Below are 19,739 nucleotides of genomic sequence, written 5' to 3'. Positions count from 1 at the left end.
GAAAATATTCTCTTTCCAGTTTCCCTTTCCGGAATCAGTGTCTGACAGTAGTGTACCAACCTTAATACTTTTAAAGCAGAAATAACAATAACAAACAAACAAAACCCAGCACACTGGAGCTAATGCCTCAGATAGGGAAGAACACCAGAGCATCATCTTATAGGAAGGCATTTGGGCAATGGCAAGGAATGGATGCTCTAGGGTGTACTTTAGAACCAACAAGCTTTACCTCAAATTCCCTTGATGAGTCATGCTGTGCTAGGGAGCCATTTGCACCTGCTAGAGACTAAGTACCAGCTCACAGGTGCGACAAGGAAACTCAATTAACAACTCAAGGACGTTCCTATTCTTATTTAAAGAGAATGTGGTTTTCTTGAATGTGATGCACTTTCTTTTTGTCATAAGTCAAAATTATTAGTTCAATGAAAAATCAACAGAATATGGGAATCAAAAGGAATCTTTATGGCAATTTGATCCACTTATATCTGAATAATTGACGCTACAATTCCAAGATTACTAAGAATTACTAGTTTTAAAAAAAACAAGCTTTTCGGGATTGATTCTAAAAGAACAAATAAAGAGTAAAGTAAATGAGCATTTATTGAACTCTTACTATGTGGTAAACACTTGCTATGCATTGGGAATATCTAGTCCCTATTCTCAAGGAGCTCAGTTTGACAGGGTATGGTGGGAAAGAGAAGGAATGGGGAACAACATGCAAACAACCTATACAAACAAGATACAGAAAAGATAAATTGGAAATAATCACCCAAGGAAGGCCCTAGCATCAGTGAGGATGTGGAAAGTCTCTTTGTACAAAGTGGGGCATTAAGTGAGACATGAATGAAGCCCATAGGTTGAAGTAAGAAGGAAGAACACTCCGGGTGTGGGAGGATAGCAGCAAAAACTGGCTATGCCTGCTAATAATTATTTTGCACTTAAAATTCTCCCTTGTTTTTTCTGAAGGATGACAACATAATTAGATTTACAAAATTGAAATTAATCTCTGTCTCCTTGTACAAATAGTTCTGACTCGAATCATGATCAAATCTCACAGGTGGAGGAGACTTTCAGAGGTCATTTAATCTAAACACTAGCAGAGCAAGAAACCCTTCTTCAGCATGTGGAACAGAGCCATAATTCCTGTATTTGCAGTGACAGGGAACTTACTCCCTACTGAGCCAGTCCATTTATTTTTGAATAATTCAAATTACTGGGAATTTTTTTTCCCTTAGGCTAAGCTGAAATCTGTTTCCTCCAGTTACTCCCAATTTGACCTTCTCAGATCAAGCACAATAATTCTCCTCCTTTCGGATCCTTCAGACACTTGAAGATAGCTAACGTGGTCTTCCTTAATTTTCTCTTTTTAAGCCTAAATCTCATTTGTTCCTTCAACCTAGCCTCCTCTGGCACAGCCTCCAATTGCATCAAAGTCATGATTGCCAAACATAAGCCATTCTTCCACTTAGCGATTTCTTTCTTCCTGTGTAGTTCCCAGAACTGAGCATGATCCACTGACTTCTTATAACTCACTAGACGTGGGCACAATGGGACTGCTTCCTCCTTTTGTCAGGGCCCTACTGCTGTTAATGCAGACTGTAATCACAATCACTTTGCTAGCTTCCCTGTTATACTTATTGAGCTTACCAACCATTAAGATCCCAGGCATATTTTAGGCAAAATCTCACTCTTCTATTTTACTTATAGAAGTTGATTGGTTTAGCCAAAATTCTCCTTATGAAGTTGCATTTTAGTTCAATTTGACCTAGTATTTTCCTCATACTATCCTGTTTTTCAGTTATTCTACCTTCAGCTAGCTAGCTCTCATAGTTTAATAAGGGCAATTATGTGGATAGATGCCTGGAGTCAGGAAGCCTCATCTTCCTGAGTTCAAATCTGGTCTTAACCCTCTTTGCCTCAGTTTCCTCATCTGTAACACAAGCTGGAGAAAAAAATGGCAAACCACTGCAGTATCTTTGTGAGTCCCTTTGGGGTTTTCTTGACAAAGAATCAAACATGATTGAAAAATAACTAAATAGCTCAGCTTTATGCAATCCAGAAGCCTAGTCTAATATGAGACTATTTATGCTTTCTTCTAGATTGTTGATAAAAATCAAGATATTCAATTTGACTGTTCCTAGTCAATGAACATTTTTTCTAAAGTTACATCTTGGACCCTGCCCTCTGTACAGACTCTGTCCTTATAAGGATCTCAGAATTTTTAACACAAGGAGCCTACCTTGTCAGTGATGATGATTCTTTAGAAAATCCAAGACAATGAATTTGATTCCACAAGAACAGTCGGGGGCACAGCTTGATTCCTGATCAAGTTTGAAAAATTGAGTTTCATAGAGTAGAGTTCTGAGAACTATTAAGATATAGACCTGTGATTGTCTTCTGTGTGGTAGAGAGCACTTCTTATCTGCCTGGGAATTGCTCGAATCAATATGTGTCCTGTTTAGAATAAAACTCATAAAGCAAACCCTGAAAGGGGAATAATCTGACAGAAATAAATGCCTTGGCTGTCTGCCTTGGTTTGTTTGATTCATGAGATTTAGGTATTTTTCAAAAGAAAAAAAATGTGAAACAGTTCATTTTGCTAGAGTTCACTTGGATGAACAGCAAGACAGTTTTCAAGAAGATTTTGTTTTAATTCTCATTTCTGCTGCTTTAATTTACTGGGTGTTTCTTTTGGTGGAAATTTTTGAGGCAAAACCATTGCCTCATTTTGCGATTTCCTTCTCCAGTCTCATTTTATAAAGGAGGAAACTGAGGCAGAGTCATACAATTAGTAAATATCTGAGGCCAGATTTGAACTTGGGAAAATGAGTTTTCCTGACTCCAGGCTCAATATTTTAGCTGCTTGATTTTGATGGAGGATTTTTCATTCAAAGTCCAAGCGGTTCACTGAAAATGTTCCAATGGCTAAACTTGACCTGATAAAGAACAAGGCTGAACCATGGACCTTAAAGAACATACTTTGGTTAATCATACCCATATTTTAAAGCCAGTCTTTAAGTCCACAGATAAATTTGATCTCACCGGCCTCCCTTCATATTGTTCATGCTCTCTAGGATAATATGACAGGACTAATAATTTGTATTTTTAAATTTCAACCACATGAAAAAAATGAATGTTCTTGAGGATGGTATAAATGTATCTATTTATTAAAATGGCATATCATTCCAGACTTCATGAAGAACTACCTGAGGAGAACATAATTTTTCACAGTGTTCATCTCTTTCAGAGATGGTTCCCAGTCTGATGACACCTTTCTTTAAGAATCACTCAAAGATTTGTTTCTACATGTTGTGAATTTTAAACCATTTCCTATTCAATTTTCTATTCAGTTTGATTCTTCCTATTCAATGAAAAATTTTTGAAAAGTTACTGCCCGAGACCCTTGACCAAATTACAAGATCTCAATCCTTGATTTTTGTATGGTCAAGTAATGAGGAAATATTACAGACCTTGTGCCCTAGAGTCTCCATTCAATAGGTTAAATTTAATTAAACAAGACTTGATTGAATGCCTTCTATATGAAAAAACAACAACAACAATGTGAGACTGTTATAAAATGACAAAGGCCACAATTCCTGTCCTCAAGCACCATCTACGCTCCTTATAAAATATGTTACCTTACATAAAAGGTACTAAAGCAAAGGGTCAGAGCACACTTCCTTTTTTGGAAGTGACATGAGAATTGAGTCCAGGGGAAGAAAGAAAGAGCATCTCCAGCTTTTAGATTAGACGGTGAAAAAACATAAATGGGAGATGGAATGTCAAGGTTGTGGAGCAGCTGGTTGTTCTGTAGCTGGGGTGTAAAGTAAATAAAAACATTAGGACAGAGCCAGACTGTGAAAACCGCAGTGCTTTGCTGAGGAATTAGTGTTTTTCTAGATACTAAATACTAAAGGGTCTACTTCACAGTTTTGAGCAGAAGAGTGAAGTCAGATACGTGATGTCAATTTGACATCAAGATAGAATATATGTTGCAGAGGAGAGACTTTCAGACAATCAGGAGGCCATTGCAATAGCCCTGAGTCCTGGGATGTCCAGAGATGGAGTCCTGAACTAGAGTAATGACTGTGACTGGAAGGGAAGGGATAGAAACAACAGTTGTTGAAGAGGTAGAATCAATAGCATTTGGCAAGTGATTGAATGTGGGAATGGTGGGAGAAGGAGGATAATAGATTGTTGATGACCTCTGAACAGAGCAGTTTGAATCAGATGATGGGGTTGGGAGCCCTGTTAAAAATAATGTGCAATGTTTAATATACATTGAATTACTTGTCCTGTAAGGGGGGGGAGGGAAGAAAAAAAATGGAACAGAGTTTTGCAAGGGTAAATGTTGAAAATTATCTATGCATATGTTTTGAAAATAAAAGGTTTAATTTTTTTAAAACGTTCAAAGAACCAAAGTAAAGAAGAAGGCTAATGAGTATAAATTAATTTTTCCAGGAGTTTGACTCTATAAGAGAAAGTTATAGAATAACTAGGAAAAAAATATTTTATTAAGCATGGTGGAGGAAAATTACTAAAAATTACTAAAAAAAGATACATCCCACTCAGAAAACTGGCAAAAGATATTCAGGATCAGAGGGCCCATGGAAAGACAGTGACATGCCCCTTGACCTAGAGATCCCACTAGTAAGTACATCATCCAAAGAAATCAAAGATAGAATAAATATCCAATATACTTGAAAAATATTCACAACACTTTTGTGTTAATAAGGAATAGTAAGCCATGTAGATGTCCATCATTTGGATAATAACCAAATTAATTGTGGCACATGAAGGTAATGTAAGATTGCTGAATTACAGGAAACAGTAGGTGTGAGGAACTGGGAGAAGCACGAGAAAAATTAAAGGAACTGAGGCAGTGTCATAAATAGAACCCATAAAACAAAATATATAACAACCACATAATGGATGGGGAAAGTAGAATAAGTAACAAAACCTCATAATCTTGTGTAATTACAATCACCTTCTTGATTTAAAAGAAGAAATGACTATCCCTTCTTTGCAGAGATGGGAAGATTGCATGCATTTTCATTCTCAGTTGCATTGATTGATTTTCCTGCCCTGTTCTCTTTCCTTCTCTTCTTAAAACATTTGCTACAAGTGATGGATGGGGAAAGGAGGGGAAGATGAATATGGATATGTAGATATGTATATATACACAGACATTAAAGTGACATTAAAAATGGAGATTTTTGAAAGCTTAGAGAGAGAACCAGAAACATTTTTAGGCAGCAGAAAGTTTCCAAGAATTGACGAGGGTTTGAGAATGAGAGTAAGATCTAAAAGGAGTATGAAAGCACAGGATTCAGTGGAATCCGAGTCAGTCTTGACAAGAGTAAAGGCCATGTCTCTTTCAAAGGGCACAAACTTCTTAATGCTCTGTATATGTGAGGTTCGGGCACTTTTCAGTAGAGCACAATACAAAAACAATCCCCAAGTATGTACAATATAAGTGACACACGGGGAAAATAACCTAGGGGCAACAGTCTCCCTGAAACATATTTCTGCACTAAGAAGAGGGCTTCCCTGTCCTGTTAGAGGCAGTTAGGTGACACAATAATAAAATAGTGGGCCAGAAGTCAACTGGCCTCAGATGCTTACTAGCTGTGTGGCTCTGGATAAATGATTTAATCTCTATTTGCCTCAGCTTCCTCATCTGTAAAATAAAGATAATAACTGCACATATCTTGCAGAAGGGTTTTGATGATCCAGTGAGAGAAATGACTGTAAAGTGCTTCACACAGAGCCTGGCATGCAGAAAGTGCTATATAAATATTGACTATTACTACTACTACTAATTTTTTTTAATTTCACCTTCCAAGGTTGTTTCTCCCCACACACACACTACAACTACAGCATGATACTCACCCAAAGAGTCTCCTTCTGCCTGCTATCATCTGTCCTTAGAATAATTGCTCCCAACCATACTCATTGGCTAGCCTTACAGCTAGGTGCCCTAACTTCCTTGAATTATGGACATATTGGGCCACAAGAAACTGCTCAGTGTGGTAAAGATTTTAATCTTCTAAGAAAAATTAGATTTTACTTTCCTTAGTTTGTTCCACCGATCCATCATGTTCTCAGTGTTGGAAAAGTAATATCATTAAGCATTCTTGGCTTTGACTGATATGGAAATCCACATCAGAAAACAATTCTGCTGAACATAAGCAGAAAAGTTCACTGTGGTCTGCACAACACAAGCAATAGAAGTAGAATCATGTTTATTTTCATTGCCGTAAAGAGAAATAATCAAAATGTTCCCAGAAGGAAAAAAAGAAAAACAAATCTGGGAAGCCTCAGAAATAGCTAATTTGAGCATTTGTGACATCAACAAATAAGGATTCAGATCTTACACAGATCTGTGCCTAGTCATGAGACGAAGAAGTCTCATTAGTGAAAGTGGCGGTGGTCTGGATGCAGGGCAGAGAGCCAGGGGGCAGTGAGAAGGGAAGTGTCTGGAGGGCAGTGTTGGATGGGTATCTCCTGGCTAGCCCAGGAAAATGGTGCCTGCACAGATTATGTGTGTCTGATTTTCCATACTTGCAATCATTACTAGAGTGAAATCTGTGTGAATAAAAAGAAACAAAACTCCATAATGATAATCAGACAACTCCCATAACAAGCACAGAACATCCTCTGATTCCACTCCAGGAAACCTTCCTGAGGTGCCCACTGTATAGTAGCATTGCCTTTTTTATCCTCCTTAAGCTTATCATCAACACCAATGGGAATGAATGGCTTTGGAATCTGATGATTTCCAATCACCTTCCCCTTAGAGAGGATATAGGTGCCTTCAACCTTCTGAAGAAATAAAATACTCAGCCCAGATTCACACAGTCCCTCCTCACCTCTCACTATTACAGTGAATGACTTTCCCACTTATATACACATACACACACACACCCCTCTGTAAATATATTTATTATAAATTATATACATCTGTATATATATATATATATATATATATATATATATATGTATGTATATATATGCCCACATATATATGTGTACTAACTACATATATATTTATACCACACGTACATGTGGGTATAGGAAATAGATCACCATGCATATATCATAGATAAATAGATTGCATATTGTTTATCTGTCCAGAATTATTTGCATATTCTCTTCCTCCATTATACCATGAGCTCCTTGAAGGTAAGGACCATCTTTCGCCTTTCATGGGTGCTTAGCTCATTGCCTGGTACGTGGGCGATGCTTCCTATATTGATTACCCATTATTGGTGCCAATTTGATTCTGACCGACCTCTCCCAACATGCCCCATCATTCCTCTGACTTATCCCCATACTTTCTTGTTTGGCGTTTCCTGTCATGGCATTCCATCTCTAAGCCCAGACCTTTACCCAGGTTGCTTGGGAACAGTACAGTGGGGGCCGAGTTGGCGGTCATCCCTTGGAGGACCGTGTTTCCCCAGAAGTAATCAAGCTGCAGCCTCAGACTCCATGGAGTTTCCCGTCATCCCAGCACCCACCACAACCAGCAGCGCTCCTTCCTTCTCTCTGCCTCAGAATCCCTAGCTTCCATTGAAGCTTTGCTGTGGACTACTGGAAACCTCCCTTATCAAAGGAGTTAACACATATCAAGCAATTCAGAAACCTTCACCTACCACTTAATTACTAGATAGTTTGTTATACATAGTGTGTTGTTATATAGGTACGTACATTTATTGTTATTATCCCTTCCTACGTTAATATGGTCTTCTTTCTCAAATGATCTTGTATTTACTAACCCCCAGTAGAATATAATCCCTCCAAGGACAGGAACTATTACTTTTTATCTGTCACTCAACATGTAGCACCCAATAGAATGCTGAACAACTGCTCCATAGATTACATTAATGATAATGTAATTCAAGTCATGGATGAACCTTTGAACACTCAGTCACACAGAGATTCAGGCAGTCACACGGGCACCACATCTGCAGAGACACCCAGATGTGCACACACACAAATACTACCTGCTTTCCATGTGTGGAACCAGCAAGGAGGAGGAAGATTGCTCTGGCGTTCCTGGGGGAGGAGAGGGAAACTGTCCGTCGAAGGGATCCTTTTCCTTCAGCTGTGCTCTCCAAGCTCATCTTCATTTTCTTGAAGATGCTCCCCAAGCACAAGCCAAGGCATCCTGGTAGGGACTAGACAGGAAATCCTGTTCACACTGGTTGTATGGTATGGACAGGCGAGCTGCACTTGGAAGCAAGGAATAAGTAGGGACACCAGATGGAAATCTGAGCCTGAGAAGCTGTGGGCCATAAACACTCACCCCTCTCTATTGTTTCCCCTATTTGTACCATCCTTCTCACGAATGACCTCAGGCCAAACTACATATGCTTCAACTTCACTAATTTTTTTGAAACTAATTTTGTACACGTGTTAGGCAAGTGGAGTTAAGTGATTTGCCCAAGGTCACACAGATAGGAAGTGTTAAGTGTCTGAGACCAGATTTGAACTCCAGTCGTCCTGACTTCAGGGCCAGTGCTCTATCCACTGCACCATCCAACTGTCCCATACCTTTCAATTTTATCAAAGTTCTTGTGGTCACAGAAATGAAGTTTGATGTTCTGAGAAATAACGACTTCATTAGAAACCATCCAACCATTGCTGGTGGTGTTTCCTTAGATAGATATGTACCCTAGAACTGAGCACAATTTTCCTTGTCTGAACAAGGAGTCTGTGACCTTCTTGGCTCTGGGAGCTTTGCTTCTCATAATGCTGCCCCACTTGATGACTCACATTGAGCCTGCCATTCAATAAAACGACAACATTCAGACACATCATTATCTAACTGTGTTTCTCCAGTCTTATGCTTATGAGGTTGAGTTTTGGACCCACATGTAAGACTAGACATTTTCTCTTATTAAATTTCATCTGATTGGATGCAGCCCAGCGCCCAGACTTGTCAAGACCTTTGGGGAGCCTACCATTATGATCTGTGAAATGAAAAGTAGTCCACGACACCAATTTATACAATGCCATCTTCCTTTCACGTTGGAAACATCAGTGTGGAATCATACTGAGGCCTAGGGTCCTTTTCTGGGGGATTTCATTTTTTTTATTTTCCCCTACAGCTTCCAAACCAGTAGACTGGAAACTCTGCACAGGAACTGTCCCGAACACCACTCAGCTCTGCCACATTCCCTGTCCTGTTGAGTGCGCCGTGTCAGCGTGGTCAGCCTGGGGACCTTGTACCTTTGAAAACTGTAATGACCAGCAGGGCAAGAAAGGTAGGTGACTCTCTCACTTTGGCCTTCTGTAGCGGAATTTGCTGCTGTAATCTTTAGGCTTTTTGTCCACTGTGCTTAGCACAGTCTTGGGCATATTGTAAGCACATGGTAAAGATTACTGAAATGATTTAACATCCAGGACCATGAGTCAAAAAGAAGAAATCTTCATGACTGGAGAAGGCTCGGGTCAGAAGGTGACCTAAAACTGAACTACGAGGGATGGCAATGATATCTCATAGCATGGAGGAGCCGCGTCCATTCACATCCCATTACAGCACACAGCCCCGATAACAGGGATACCTTTCTCTCAGGCTGCCATCTCCAGGCTTGAGCCCAGGGCCTCATACAGAATAGCTGCTGAATCAGTGTCTGTAGAACTGAATTAAAGATAAAGAGGCTGGACATGCAGTGATGAAGTGGCTCATTATGTCACGGAGGGAACCGAAGAGTCATCAATTCAGAATGTATCTTCCTTTGTGTGAGAAGATGTCTCAGTAGATATGACAAATTTTGGAATCCACGAGTACTACTAAAGGTAGTGCTTAGTATGCAAAAAAAGGAGCTAGAGTCCTTGAAAAAATAAGTAAATGAGACTACATTACAAATGTGGGATCTGGTTACCCATCAACCTCTCTTATTCAGGGCACAACTGCAAAGTGCTCCCCCAAAAAGAGGTTTCTGAGCAGTTAAAAAAAGTCACCCGTTTATTCAGAGTATAGAGTCTTAGACATTTTCTCAGGACCTACTTTCGTTTCACACATATTTAAGCAAAAGTTGGATAGCCACCTGTCTGTAGTATATTATAGTGAGAACTCCTTCCATGTATAGCTTGGCCAGATGGCCAGTTATGTCCCTTCCAACTCTCAGGTTCTAGGAATTTTCATAACCTTGGTGAACCAGTTCCTTAGCCTATAGAAAAGTGAAATTAGTTTAGTTTCATTTAATTTAACTTAGAAGGAAAGAAAAAGACGATATATAGTCACACCGCAAAGGATGATATGAACAAAATATTAAAGGTATCCAAGAGAGAAGAGAAGACTCTATAGAGTCCTGGGCTATAATGGATAAGGCAAATATTTCTTCCTACTTCCTGATGGCTTCACTGTATTATACACAATGGTGTATTTGGCATGAATCATTAAGAGATAATTAAAGGGTGTTCAATTACTCTGAAACATTTAAGAAAGTTTCCCTTCAAATAGTTAAAATTTAAAATAGCTTTGGTATTCAAAGTTGGAAAAAGCTGGAGCTCTCCAGAAAACTCAGGTACCCAGTGGGATATTGCCATAGCTGAAGGTAGGTGATGCATCTGTCTGCCTGGCTGGCTCCAAGATCAGTGGGTGTCAGGTGCATACGTTATCCCATGGCAACACCAACTATGACATACGTACCTGGCAAATGGTTAAATCGTTTAAACCTCTAAGATTGGATTGCATGCTTGAAAGGCAGCATTGGATTGTGGTTAGAACTTTGGAGCTAGAATGAAGAAAACCTGGATTCAGATCTCACTCCTAACATTTACTAGAGGGATGTGATGGTAGTCAATATCTGAGCCACTCTTTCTCCATTTATAAGACAGACTACCTGAGAGGAAGTGTAGCCTAGTAGAGAGAGAGTTGCCTTGGGTAATAAATGCAGAACAGTTGCCAACTTGTATTGATAGAGGGCATTGTCTGTGCCAGTGAAATCAGAGATCCAATCTCTGGCCCTTGATTTAGCTCCCTCTAGGATTATTGGTAGGCCTTGATTCAATCCTTTAAGTGGAGAATCTCCCTCTGGGCAGCAGAATTCCCTGTCTTTCTGACCCCTTAAGGGCCGTGCCTCCTGGAGCTGTCCATTGTACTCGACCATCCACTGACCAAACTTTTTCCTTCCCAAATACTTCAGGCTTTAAGCTGAGGAAGCGGAGGATTACTAATGAGCCTACTGGAGGATCCGGAGGGACTAGTAACTGCCCTCACTTGCTGGAAGCCATCCCCTGTGAAGAGCCTTCCTGCTACGACTGGAAGGCCGTGAAGCTTGGGGACTGCGAGCCGGACAATGGAAGGCAGTGTGGTCCCGGGACACAAGTGCAGGAGGTGGTCTGCATCAACAGTGATGGTAAGACCGAGTCACCCGAGTAGAATGATGACCACTGAGCCTTATGTGGAGTTCTGAATGAGTTCCCAGAGACAGAAATATCATAGTCAGGGCTTTGGGGTTCAGAAGGATCTTTTCATTTGGAACACTGTGGCATGAAACACAACTAACCCAGTGACAGAGGCCCAAAATACAAGGGACACACTCAAAAATAAGAAACCCCTAAACATGCCAGTGATCACCAGGGAGAAGATGGTAGCAATGCTCACTGTGAATCAGAATGGGGGAAATGTGCTTGTTTTGGTCTTGCCTCATCTGTTTGAGGCCAGACCCGGGACTTCACTGCTGCTAGGAATCCTTATAAAGGACCAACCATCACCCGTGAAGGAGTTCCCAATGACTTCCTCAGGGTCACACTGCTATAACCGTCAAGTTATTAGCCATCACTTGAAGCCAGACCAGCTCTCTATTCCCAGAACCACACTACCTCTCGCTTCAGCCCACAGATCACTTTGCCTTCTCCCTTTTGATGCAGGGATGTAACAGTGGCTTCAGTGCCAGTTCCCCGATGATAATTTGCCTTAGGACCCTGCGAAAGCACCTAGCATCTAAAAGTGGTCTGGATCCAAACCTTGCTCAGAACAGAGGGTGAGGGGATCTTTCCTCGTCCCAGAAAATTGATAATTGTTGCTTGGGTGCAACTTCCATAGGAGGCTCCTTGTGAGAAGGATATGAATGAGCCTCATTTCCTCATTCTAGATTTGCCTTTGGTGATGGTACACGAGGCATAATGACTGGCCCATGATTAACTGATTGAAGCTCCTCCCCCTGGTATACAGTTTTTTTCCTCCTCCTCCCAGGATCCAAACTGACCTTTTTAGCATTCCGTAGGTACTGTGGTCTCCCAGGGCTCTCTCCTCCAGAGTTCTAAACTAAAACTTTGGAAAATAATTTGAGACCTTTCATCACAAAAGAGAATCCTGGATGTGGTTTGGGTTCCAACAATGTGTCTTCTGGATAGCCAAGAATACCATAGGAGGGGTAATACACAACATCACCACCAAGGAGGTAGATGCTATTATTATCCCCATTTTACAGATGAGGAAATTGAGGTACATTGAGGTTAAATGACTTGCCTGGGGAATCTAAGGCAGGATTCCAATTTAGGTCATCCTCACTTCAGGTCCGGTATCCTCCATTGCAAAATAATTGGCCAATTATTTTGGCTCAGGGGGGTGGTACTAGTTTCAGCTTTGAGATGAACTAGCTCTGTACCCCTGAGCCAATTATTTCCCATCTCTGGGTCACATTTTCTCCATATTTCAAATAAGGGAGGTTGGACATAATTGTCATCGCAGTCCTTCCTTGCTCAAATGTTAGGATTCCATGGATATTAGAACAGCATGCCCAGAAAACTGGGCCCTGGGGCCTGGAACCATGATGATGAGGTCTGTTTGGAGGCGAGGCAGAAACATTCAGGGCTCCCTCAGGGATGATGGAACATCTGGCAACTGTCATCACCGCTCCCTTCCTATTTGCTCTCAGTGAGTACAATCGTTCCCTCCTGTGGCTCACAATAAGTGTTCTGAGCAGAAAGCTGTCCTCTGGGGTAGGAAGCTCAGTGCTGCCATGGAGAAATTTTTTTTACCTTTAGGCTTAGCAATTCTCTCTCTTACGCTGATCCAAACCACACACGTGGTAAGCCTTAAAGAAAAGGCAAACAGGCCCACCCTTTGGTATTGTGGGAAGGAAAGGAAAAGGGGGCTCTTGTGATCTTGTAGTGGATATGGGCTTTTCTGGCCTCCTGAGAGAGCGAAGGTCAAGTCCTTGGATGCAAAGGTCAGATTGAAGAGCCAGAGAGGGGGCTATTTCTTACCCAGCATGCCCCATGGTGTCCAATCCTATAGAGTCTACCTATTTCTAAGTTAGATTAATGCATGATGAGTGTCCCCCCTGCAATGAAAAAAGCCTACACTGGGCTATTAACTTTTAATTTTTTTTTTTAGAAATTCATGTAATATAGTGAAGAGAGCAATGGACTAGTAGTCAGAACATTTTGGTTCCAATCTCAGCTCTGCTCACTCCTATTTGTTGGCCTCGGTTTCTATAATTGTATAATGAAAGGCAAACAGCCTCTTTTTAATACTAAAAGTACTAAAAGTCTCTTAGAGCTCTAAAGGCTGTGATCTTGGAACACAGAACACTGCAGGCTGATCCTTCGATATCAAATGGACAATAGAGAGCCTTCACAGTTGGCCTCTTGGTTGTAAAAAGTACAAACTTATTTAAAAAAATTTATGTAATTTGCCAGTTTCAACATTCAGAATCCCACAATCCCACTTCTTCTTTTCAGTTGTAAATCAGGATATACTTCTTGGTTAGTCCATACAAGGAATCAAACAACTTCTCTCTTTTCCCTCTTCCCGCCCTCTCCATTCCCCTCCTCCCCGCCCCGTCCCTGAATTTCTCTCTGTCTCTTTTTCTCTATGTCTGTGTCTCTCTCTCTGTATTTCTCTGTCTCTGTCTGTGTGTCTCTCTCTCTCTGTCTCTGTCTGTGTCTCTCTCTCTGTCTCTGTCTGTGTCTCTCTCTCTCTGTCTCTCTGTCTCTGTGTGTGTCTCTGTCTGTCTGTGTGTCTCTTTGTCTCTCTGTCTCTGTGTCTGTGTGTCTCTTTGTCTCTCTGTCTCTGTCTGTGTCTCTTTGTCTCTCTCTCTCTTTCACACACACACACACACACACACACACACACACACACACACACACACACACACACAGTTTTACCTTTCAATATAATGTAGAATACCTCCAATACTTGGATCGATTCATAGATGATCATTTTAAAAGAAGGAAAACTTTTGTGACTTAAAAGAAATCTGGGAATCTTCTCAGAGTGGACATTTTTCAGTATAAATGGGCAGATAGCTCAGGGGCCAAGTGGAGGACTATAAATAACCTTCTTCCTCCTGGATGAGCCAGGGGGAGTAGGGACGGGGTCACCTAATAAGAGATTAGCAGCTGCACCAAATGTTGCTCTGTAATTAAATCAGGCAGAGGGAATTGGAGTTGATTACTTCTGCAGACTCTTCCCAATACAAATGCTTGAGCTGGGGCTATAGATTTTGTTTTGTAATTGAGTTGAGATTCAACTGTGGAACTATGGAATTAGGGCATCTGCCTGATTTCGGTTTGTGGAGTAAATAGGATAGGAAGCTATTTCCTTCCACCAAACCCTTGCATCTTCCAAATTCAGGTGTTAATTAATCCAATTAAACTCAAGAAACATTCTAATTAAATGCCTCCTTTTAATTTTCCTGAAATGATTGTTCAGAATTTTAATATTAATACTTCCAGAAACTATTGAATCAAAGACTGATAGCATAAAGAGAGGATTTATTCAGGTCCCCAGAAGACAAGAGGTTAACTCAAAGTTACTTGGCTACTTGGATTTTTCTCACCTTTTCCATATCATGTGAGAATCAGGCAGAACAAAGAATAATGCTAAGGAGCTTATAGAGTTCCGATTCTGTGACTGTGAAAGGATCCACTTCTTTAGCTGCCCTAAGGGAAGGGGGAGGCTTTCCAGAATCCTAAAACCTAAATAGAGGTCAAGAGTCACACAGTACCTTCAGAGAATGCAAGTGTTAGACATTGTGAGAGAATTCATCTTCAGGACAAGGTTTTCCTGACCTCCAAGGACTAGAAAGTCAAACTTTTAAAGTTGGCCCATCCCTTACCAAGCACAAACTGATGTCCACTTGGTCCTCAACTATTCATCTAATCCTTTGTCTCACCTTGGACACATCCAGTTCCTTCATGGGCAAAAAATCCTTTAGAAAAACAAGGTTTTTGAACACAAGCAAAGGTTCCTTTTCCACAGAGTCAACATTCAAGACAGACAGGCAGAAGGCAATGGGCTTTTTCTCTCTACTTATTTATCTGCTCTTGGTCCTTGCAACAATAGAGGTGGTGGTAGTTTCTTGAAGAGGACCATGACATCAGGGAGGGGACACTATGACATGCAAGTGAATTGGATTTAAGTGAGGAAGGCTGTGAAAGGTTATCTGCCTCACTTTCCCCTCCAGAGCCATGTGGGTCCAGTAGCAAGATACAAATCAAGACAACTGAAGATGGCTCTGGATGAAATGGGAGATCTTGTTCTTTTTTAGCTAGAGTCTTCAGCTTGCCACACCAAATTCCCACTAAAGCTCTCTTTCTTCTCCTAGACCTCCTACACATAATAAAGAAGGAGGAGGAAAAGAAGGAAAAGAAAGGGAAAGGGAAAAGAAAATGGAAAGGGGAAAAGAAAGAGAAAGGGAAAGGGAAAGGATGGATAACTGTGCCTGAGAGAGGCTGATCTATGCTGCTACTGAGTATGTTGTTTCCCAGATTATTTGGAAATATATAGAAATAAGCAGGATCAGTTATCAGTAAACTGGAAGTTATCAAAAGTTCTCTGAACTTTCTGAATAGTCAAGAAGAGTGGTACAAAGAAGGGATTGTAAGGATAGAAAATAAATTTCTCTTCATATCCACTTTCCTCCATCCTGAAACTAAGGACCATTTTGCTTTTGCCTTTGTTTCCCTAACATCTGTGATAGTGCCTGATGCATGGAAGGCATTTAGCTTTTCACTTTACACTAATCACCACCATTTTCTCTGAGGCAGCTTGGTAGTATTGAGTCATAAAGTGAGAAAGAATTAACTTCAAATCCCACCTCAGACATTTGCTAGCTGTGTGGTCCAGGATAAGTCTTCATATGGATAAGATGGAGAGATGTGGCGCAATCAATAGCAGAGTCATATGGCTTCAGAGTGGGAGAGTTGGCAGACTCAAAGACTGTTTCATTAGGGAATTCAGCGGGTCATATAAAATATGACTTTCATAGAGTGGGATTCCCAAAGGATCTCATCTTTACCCCAGACCCAGCAGCAAACAGACTAGATTTGGCCTAGCCTGCATCAGGTTGTCTTGTGAGAATGGAGAATGAGAGTCCGCTACACCTCCTTTCTAGCCTTCCTGTCTCCTTGCAGTGCAATCCCTTCCTCACTGAGCTAGAAATACCCATTACGCCCAAGACTATCTGCCAACTGCTGGCCCTTAGTAGGGAACTCGATGACTTAAGTATCACCCTTTGCACTGGTAGTCTTGGTTACACACTTTATATATAGTGGTCTTCCAACACCTTCTAGGATACTGAGACAGTTGCTTCCAGACATGCAATGGGAAGTCACAGAGTCTGAGCATGTCATTCTCCCTTCCAAAATTCCTGTGATATTTGCTACTTTGATACAATACAATACCTCGATAGCTTTCCAATATTTAATGTGGCCTAGAATGTGAAGTTTGCAAAATTAGAACAATTGCTGCTCTTTAGTATTGGGATTGTCTCCGTTTTCAAATTTTTCGATGGCAACCTTCGCTGAAACCTGAGAATTTCATCACCCTCCTCCCCCAATGGAGAGGCAAGGACCCAGTCACTACCTGAACTCCCTTCAGGTCAGTACTGGAGAAGAGAAGGAACCCTCTAGGTGGCTGGGTTTCTGTGAAGGACAGGAAGGACAGAATTAAAAGGGGGCCAGCTTAGAACTCAGCTCAGTTCCTTAGAAAAATGCCTCTGTCACTGTGACATGCATGGTTGCTCTCCAGAAGTGGAAGCAACTTCAGAACGAAGATTAACCCGCCATTACATGGGAAATGCTGATGCTTTAAGCACAGAGAGCAAGGCTATAACTAGATTGTTTTCTCCATAATGCAGCCTATAAATCAACAGAGAATTTCCTCTTCCTGTAAGTTGGTGTGTCATTAAATGTGTTCAGAATGTAATTATCTGGGGTATTCTATTTAACTCGAAGGTCTCTCATTTTACCATCAGGCTCAAGTGCCAGGTTTTGAGGGAGGGCTTCATATAATTAGCTCCCGAGTTTTTATTCAATGTGCTAGAAAGACAGAAGTCATTAAAGCCTCCCAGACAGTCCAGAACAAGAAAATCTCTTTCCCCATCACAGGAGATTACAGAAGACTCTCTTTAGCAGTTTACAGGAATCTCCATTTTTCTTTAGATTGAAGAAATATGGCTTAACATTTTAGTCTATTTATGATATAAAAGCTGTTGTTATCCTTCATAATTGAAGAGGACCAATTATGACTTCACTATGTTAGGGTCAATGAACAGTGGCTCCAGCTGTAGTGGATCAGACTAATACAAGCTGGGAAGACTAACACAGGCTGGGCACAAATAATCCCTCTAAACCTTGGGAATGGAGATGACTCAAAATTTGTGTTTTTCACTTTTTTTGAACTACTGCAGTTCTGCTTTGCTCACAGAGCACTCACTTTGTTTCCAGGTTCTGTATCTTTGCTACCTTAAAGTGCTGCTGTTGATATTTTGTTTTATTCTGCCTTTCAGAGCAGAAGGGAAAAATCAAAAGAGTGAACAATTAAGCCTTGTAGTAGGCAAGGACATGGGTTCATTTTTTCATGCAAGTTAAAATTGCTTTCTAGGACAGTCGGGCCATCCCACAGCTTCATCAGCAATGTACTCACATCTGTCTTCCTATTGCCTCTCCAATATTTAGTTTCCTTTTTTGTCATCTTTGTCAATTTTCTAGGTGGGAAGTGATACTTTAGAATTATTGTAGTTTACTTTTTTTTCTTTTAGTGGTGATTTAAAGCATTTTCCCATAGTTATTGAGAAGTTGGGATTTTTAAAATATGTTCAGTTTTCTGATTTTTGCTTATTGAGTCCAGTAATTGACAAACTTCAGCCCATCTCAGCGCCTAAATGAAGTTTGAGTTAAGTTTTTACAATTTTAAATAAAATTTTATTGTATGTAAAAAAACATCCTTGGTTCTTAGACCATACAGAAATAGATGATGGGCAGAATGTGGCCATGGAGTAATAGTTTGCCATGCTTGGGCCAGCCATTGGTTTTCTTTTTCTCTCTGTCTCTGTCCCTGTCTGTCTCTGTCTCTGGTTCTCTGACTCTTTATTTCTCTTTGTTTCTTTGTGTGAATCTCTTTCTCTCTGTCTCTCTCTTTCTGTGTGTCTCTCAATCTCTCTGTGTCTCTCAATCTTTCTGTGTCTCTGTTTTTCTTAGTCTTTGTGTCCCTATATGTGTGAAGCTCTCTGTGTGTCTTTCTCTCTTTGTCTCTATTTTGGCTCTGTCTCTTTTTGTCTGTTTTTTTGCTTTTCTACTTTAATCAGTCTTGAATTATCCCAATGATTGCAGCTTTGTAATATAGCCTGGTATCCTGTAGTAGTATTTCCTCTATTCATACCCCCCATTATTTCCCCTGAGATTCTGGGCCTTGTTTTCCACCAAATGAATTTTTTTTTGTTATTTGGCCTGTTCTATAAAAAAAGATCCCCTTGGTAGTTTGACCAGGTAGCTCTCTGTTTCTTTACAAAGAGAAAGCCAAAGAAAAAATACAAATCCAGTTAGAGCCAGAAGTTGTATTTGATATGAAAGCTCTGGAGATTTATCTCCCATATAGGTAGCATAATTTACCACTGAGAGGCCCAAGTACTTGCCCTGGTATCTTGTATGATTGGAGCCTGCCAAGGTCCCTCCCAAGAGAGCTAGACTTGATCCCTTACCTGAAGGAAGATGGCTGATCACTTGGATTTTGTTCATAGCAGCTATTTCAGGGGGAACACAGAGACTTATACTGGCCTGTAGATTGCCCCAAGCTCCTGTGACTTTTGTAAGCAGCCTCTCTGAGTCCATTTCACTGTATTCCATGCGTTCCCTTTGAATGTCCCTAAACCAACAATGTGTATGTTTTGCCTAATTTTTCCTCTGCAACAAGCAAGGGCTTGATGCTGTAGGTGAAGCTGAAGCTCGATTCAGAAAGGGCTGGGAAATGGATACATTTTCTTGAAAAGAAAGCAGAAAAGCTAGGCCAGAGCTCTCTGGATGGGCCGCCTTAACAGCCACAAAATGACTTAAAATTTGCCTCATTTACAGCTGAATTGACCCTGGATGATGTCTGCAGAAACCTTAGAAAATACCCCAGTCAGCTCTGTACACTCCCAACTCCCAGATGAGGGATGGGGAGGACAAAAAAGCATTGATTAAGTATCTACTATGTACAGCATACTGCTAAGCACTAATTTGGAGTGAATACTATTTAAAATCCAGAAAAAGTGAAAGAAATGAGTCTTCCCACAATATATCCAACCCCCCCCCACCTGCTGCAATTTCCCTGTTTTTTAAATTAGGCAAACAGGGGCAGGGCATGTGTGAAAGGGGTTTGCTTGGCAGTTAGCACCAATCCAGTCACTGTCCCATTGAACAAACAAAAACAGTCGGTTTGTTAAGCATCCCCACGGCCATGGCTCAGGAAGGCGCCCTCCTTACCCCACAGAGATCTCAGGTCTCTGATCAAAGGC

General features: G+C 40.8%; 1 protein-coding gene across 1 annotated transcript in view; it reads left to right on the top strand.

The window, feature by feature from the left end:
* Nucleotides 1-19,739, top strand: part of THSD7A (thrombospondin type 1 domain containing 7A) — a 300,913-nt gene that overhangs the window by 164,973 nt on the left and 116,201 nt on the right. The window contains exons 5-6 of the mRNA XM_052000672.1: nt 9,114-9,269; nt 11,157-11,369. Of these exons, the coding sequence (XP_051856632.1) occupies nt 9,114-9,269; nt 11,157-11,369 (369 nt within the window). The remainder of the gene's footprint in view (nt 1-9,113; nt 9,270-11,156; nt 11,370-19,739) is intronic.

Source organism: Antechinus flavipes, chromosome 5, assembly GCF_016432865.1.
Source record: "Antechinus flavipes isolate AdamAnt ecotype Samford, QLD, Australia chromosome 5, AdamAnt_v2, whole genome shotgun sequence".
Classification (NCBI taxonomy): domain Eukaryota; kingdom Metazoa; phylum Chordata; class Mammalia; order Dasyuromorphia; family Dasyuridae; genus Antechinus; species Antechinus flavipes.
This window is presented reverse-complemented; position numbering and strand designations above follow the sequence as displayed.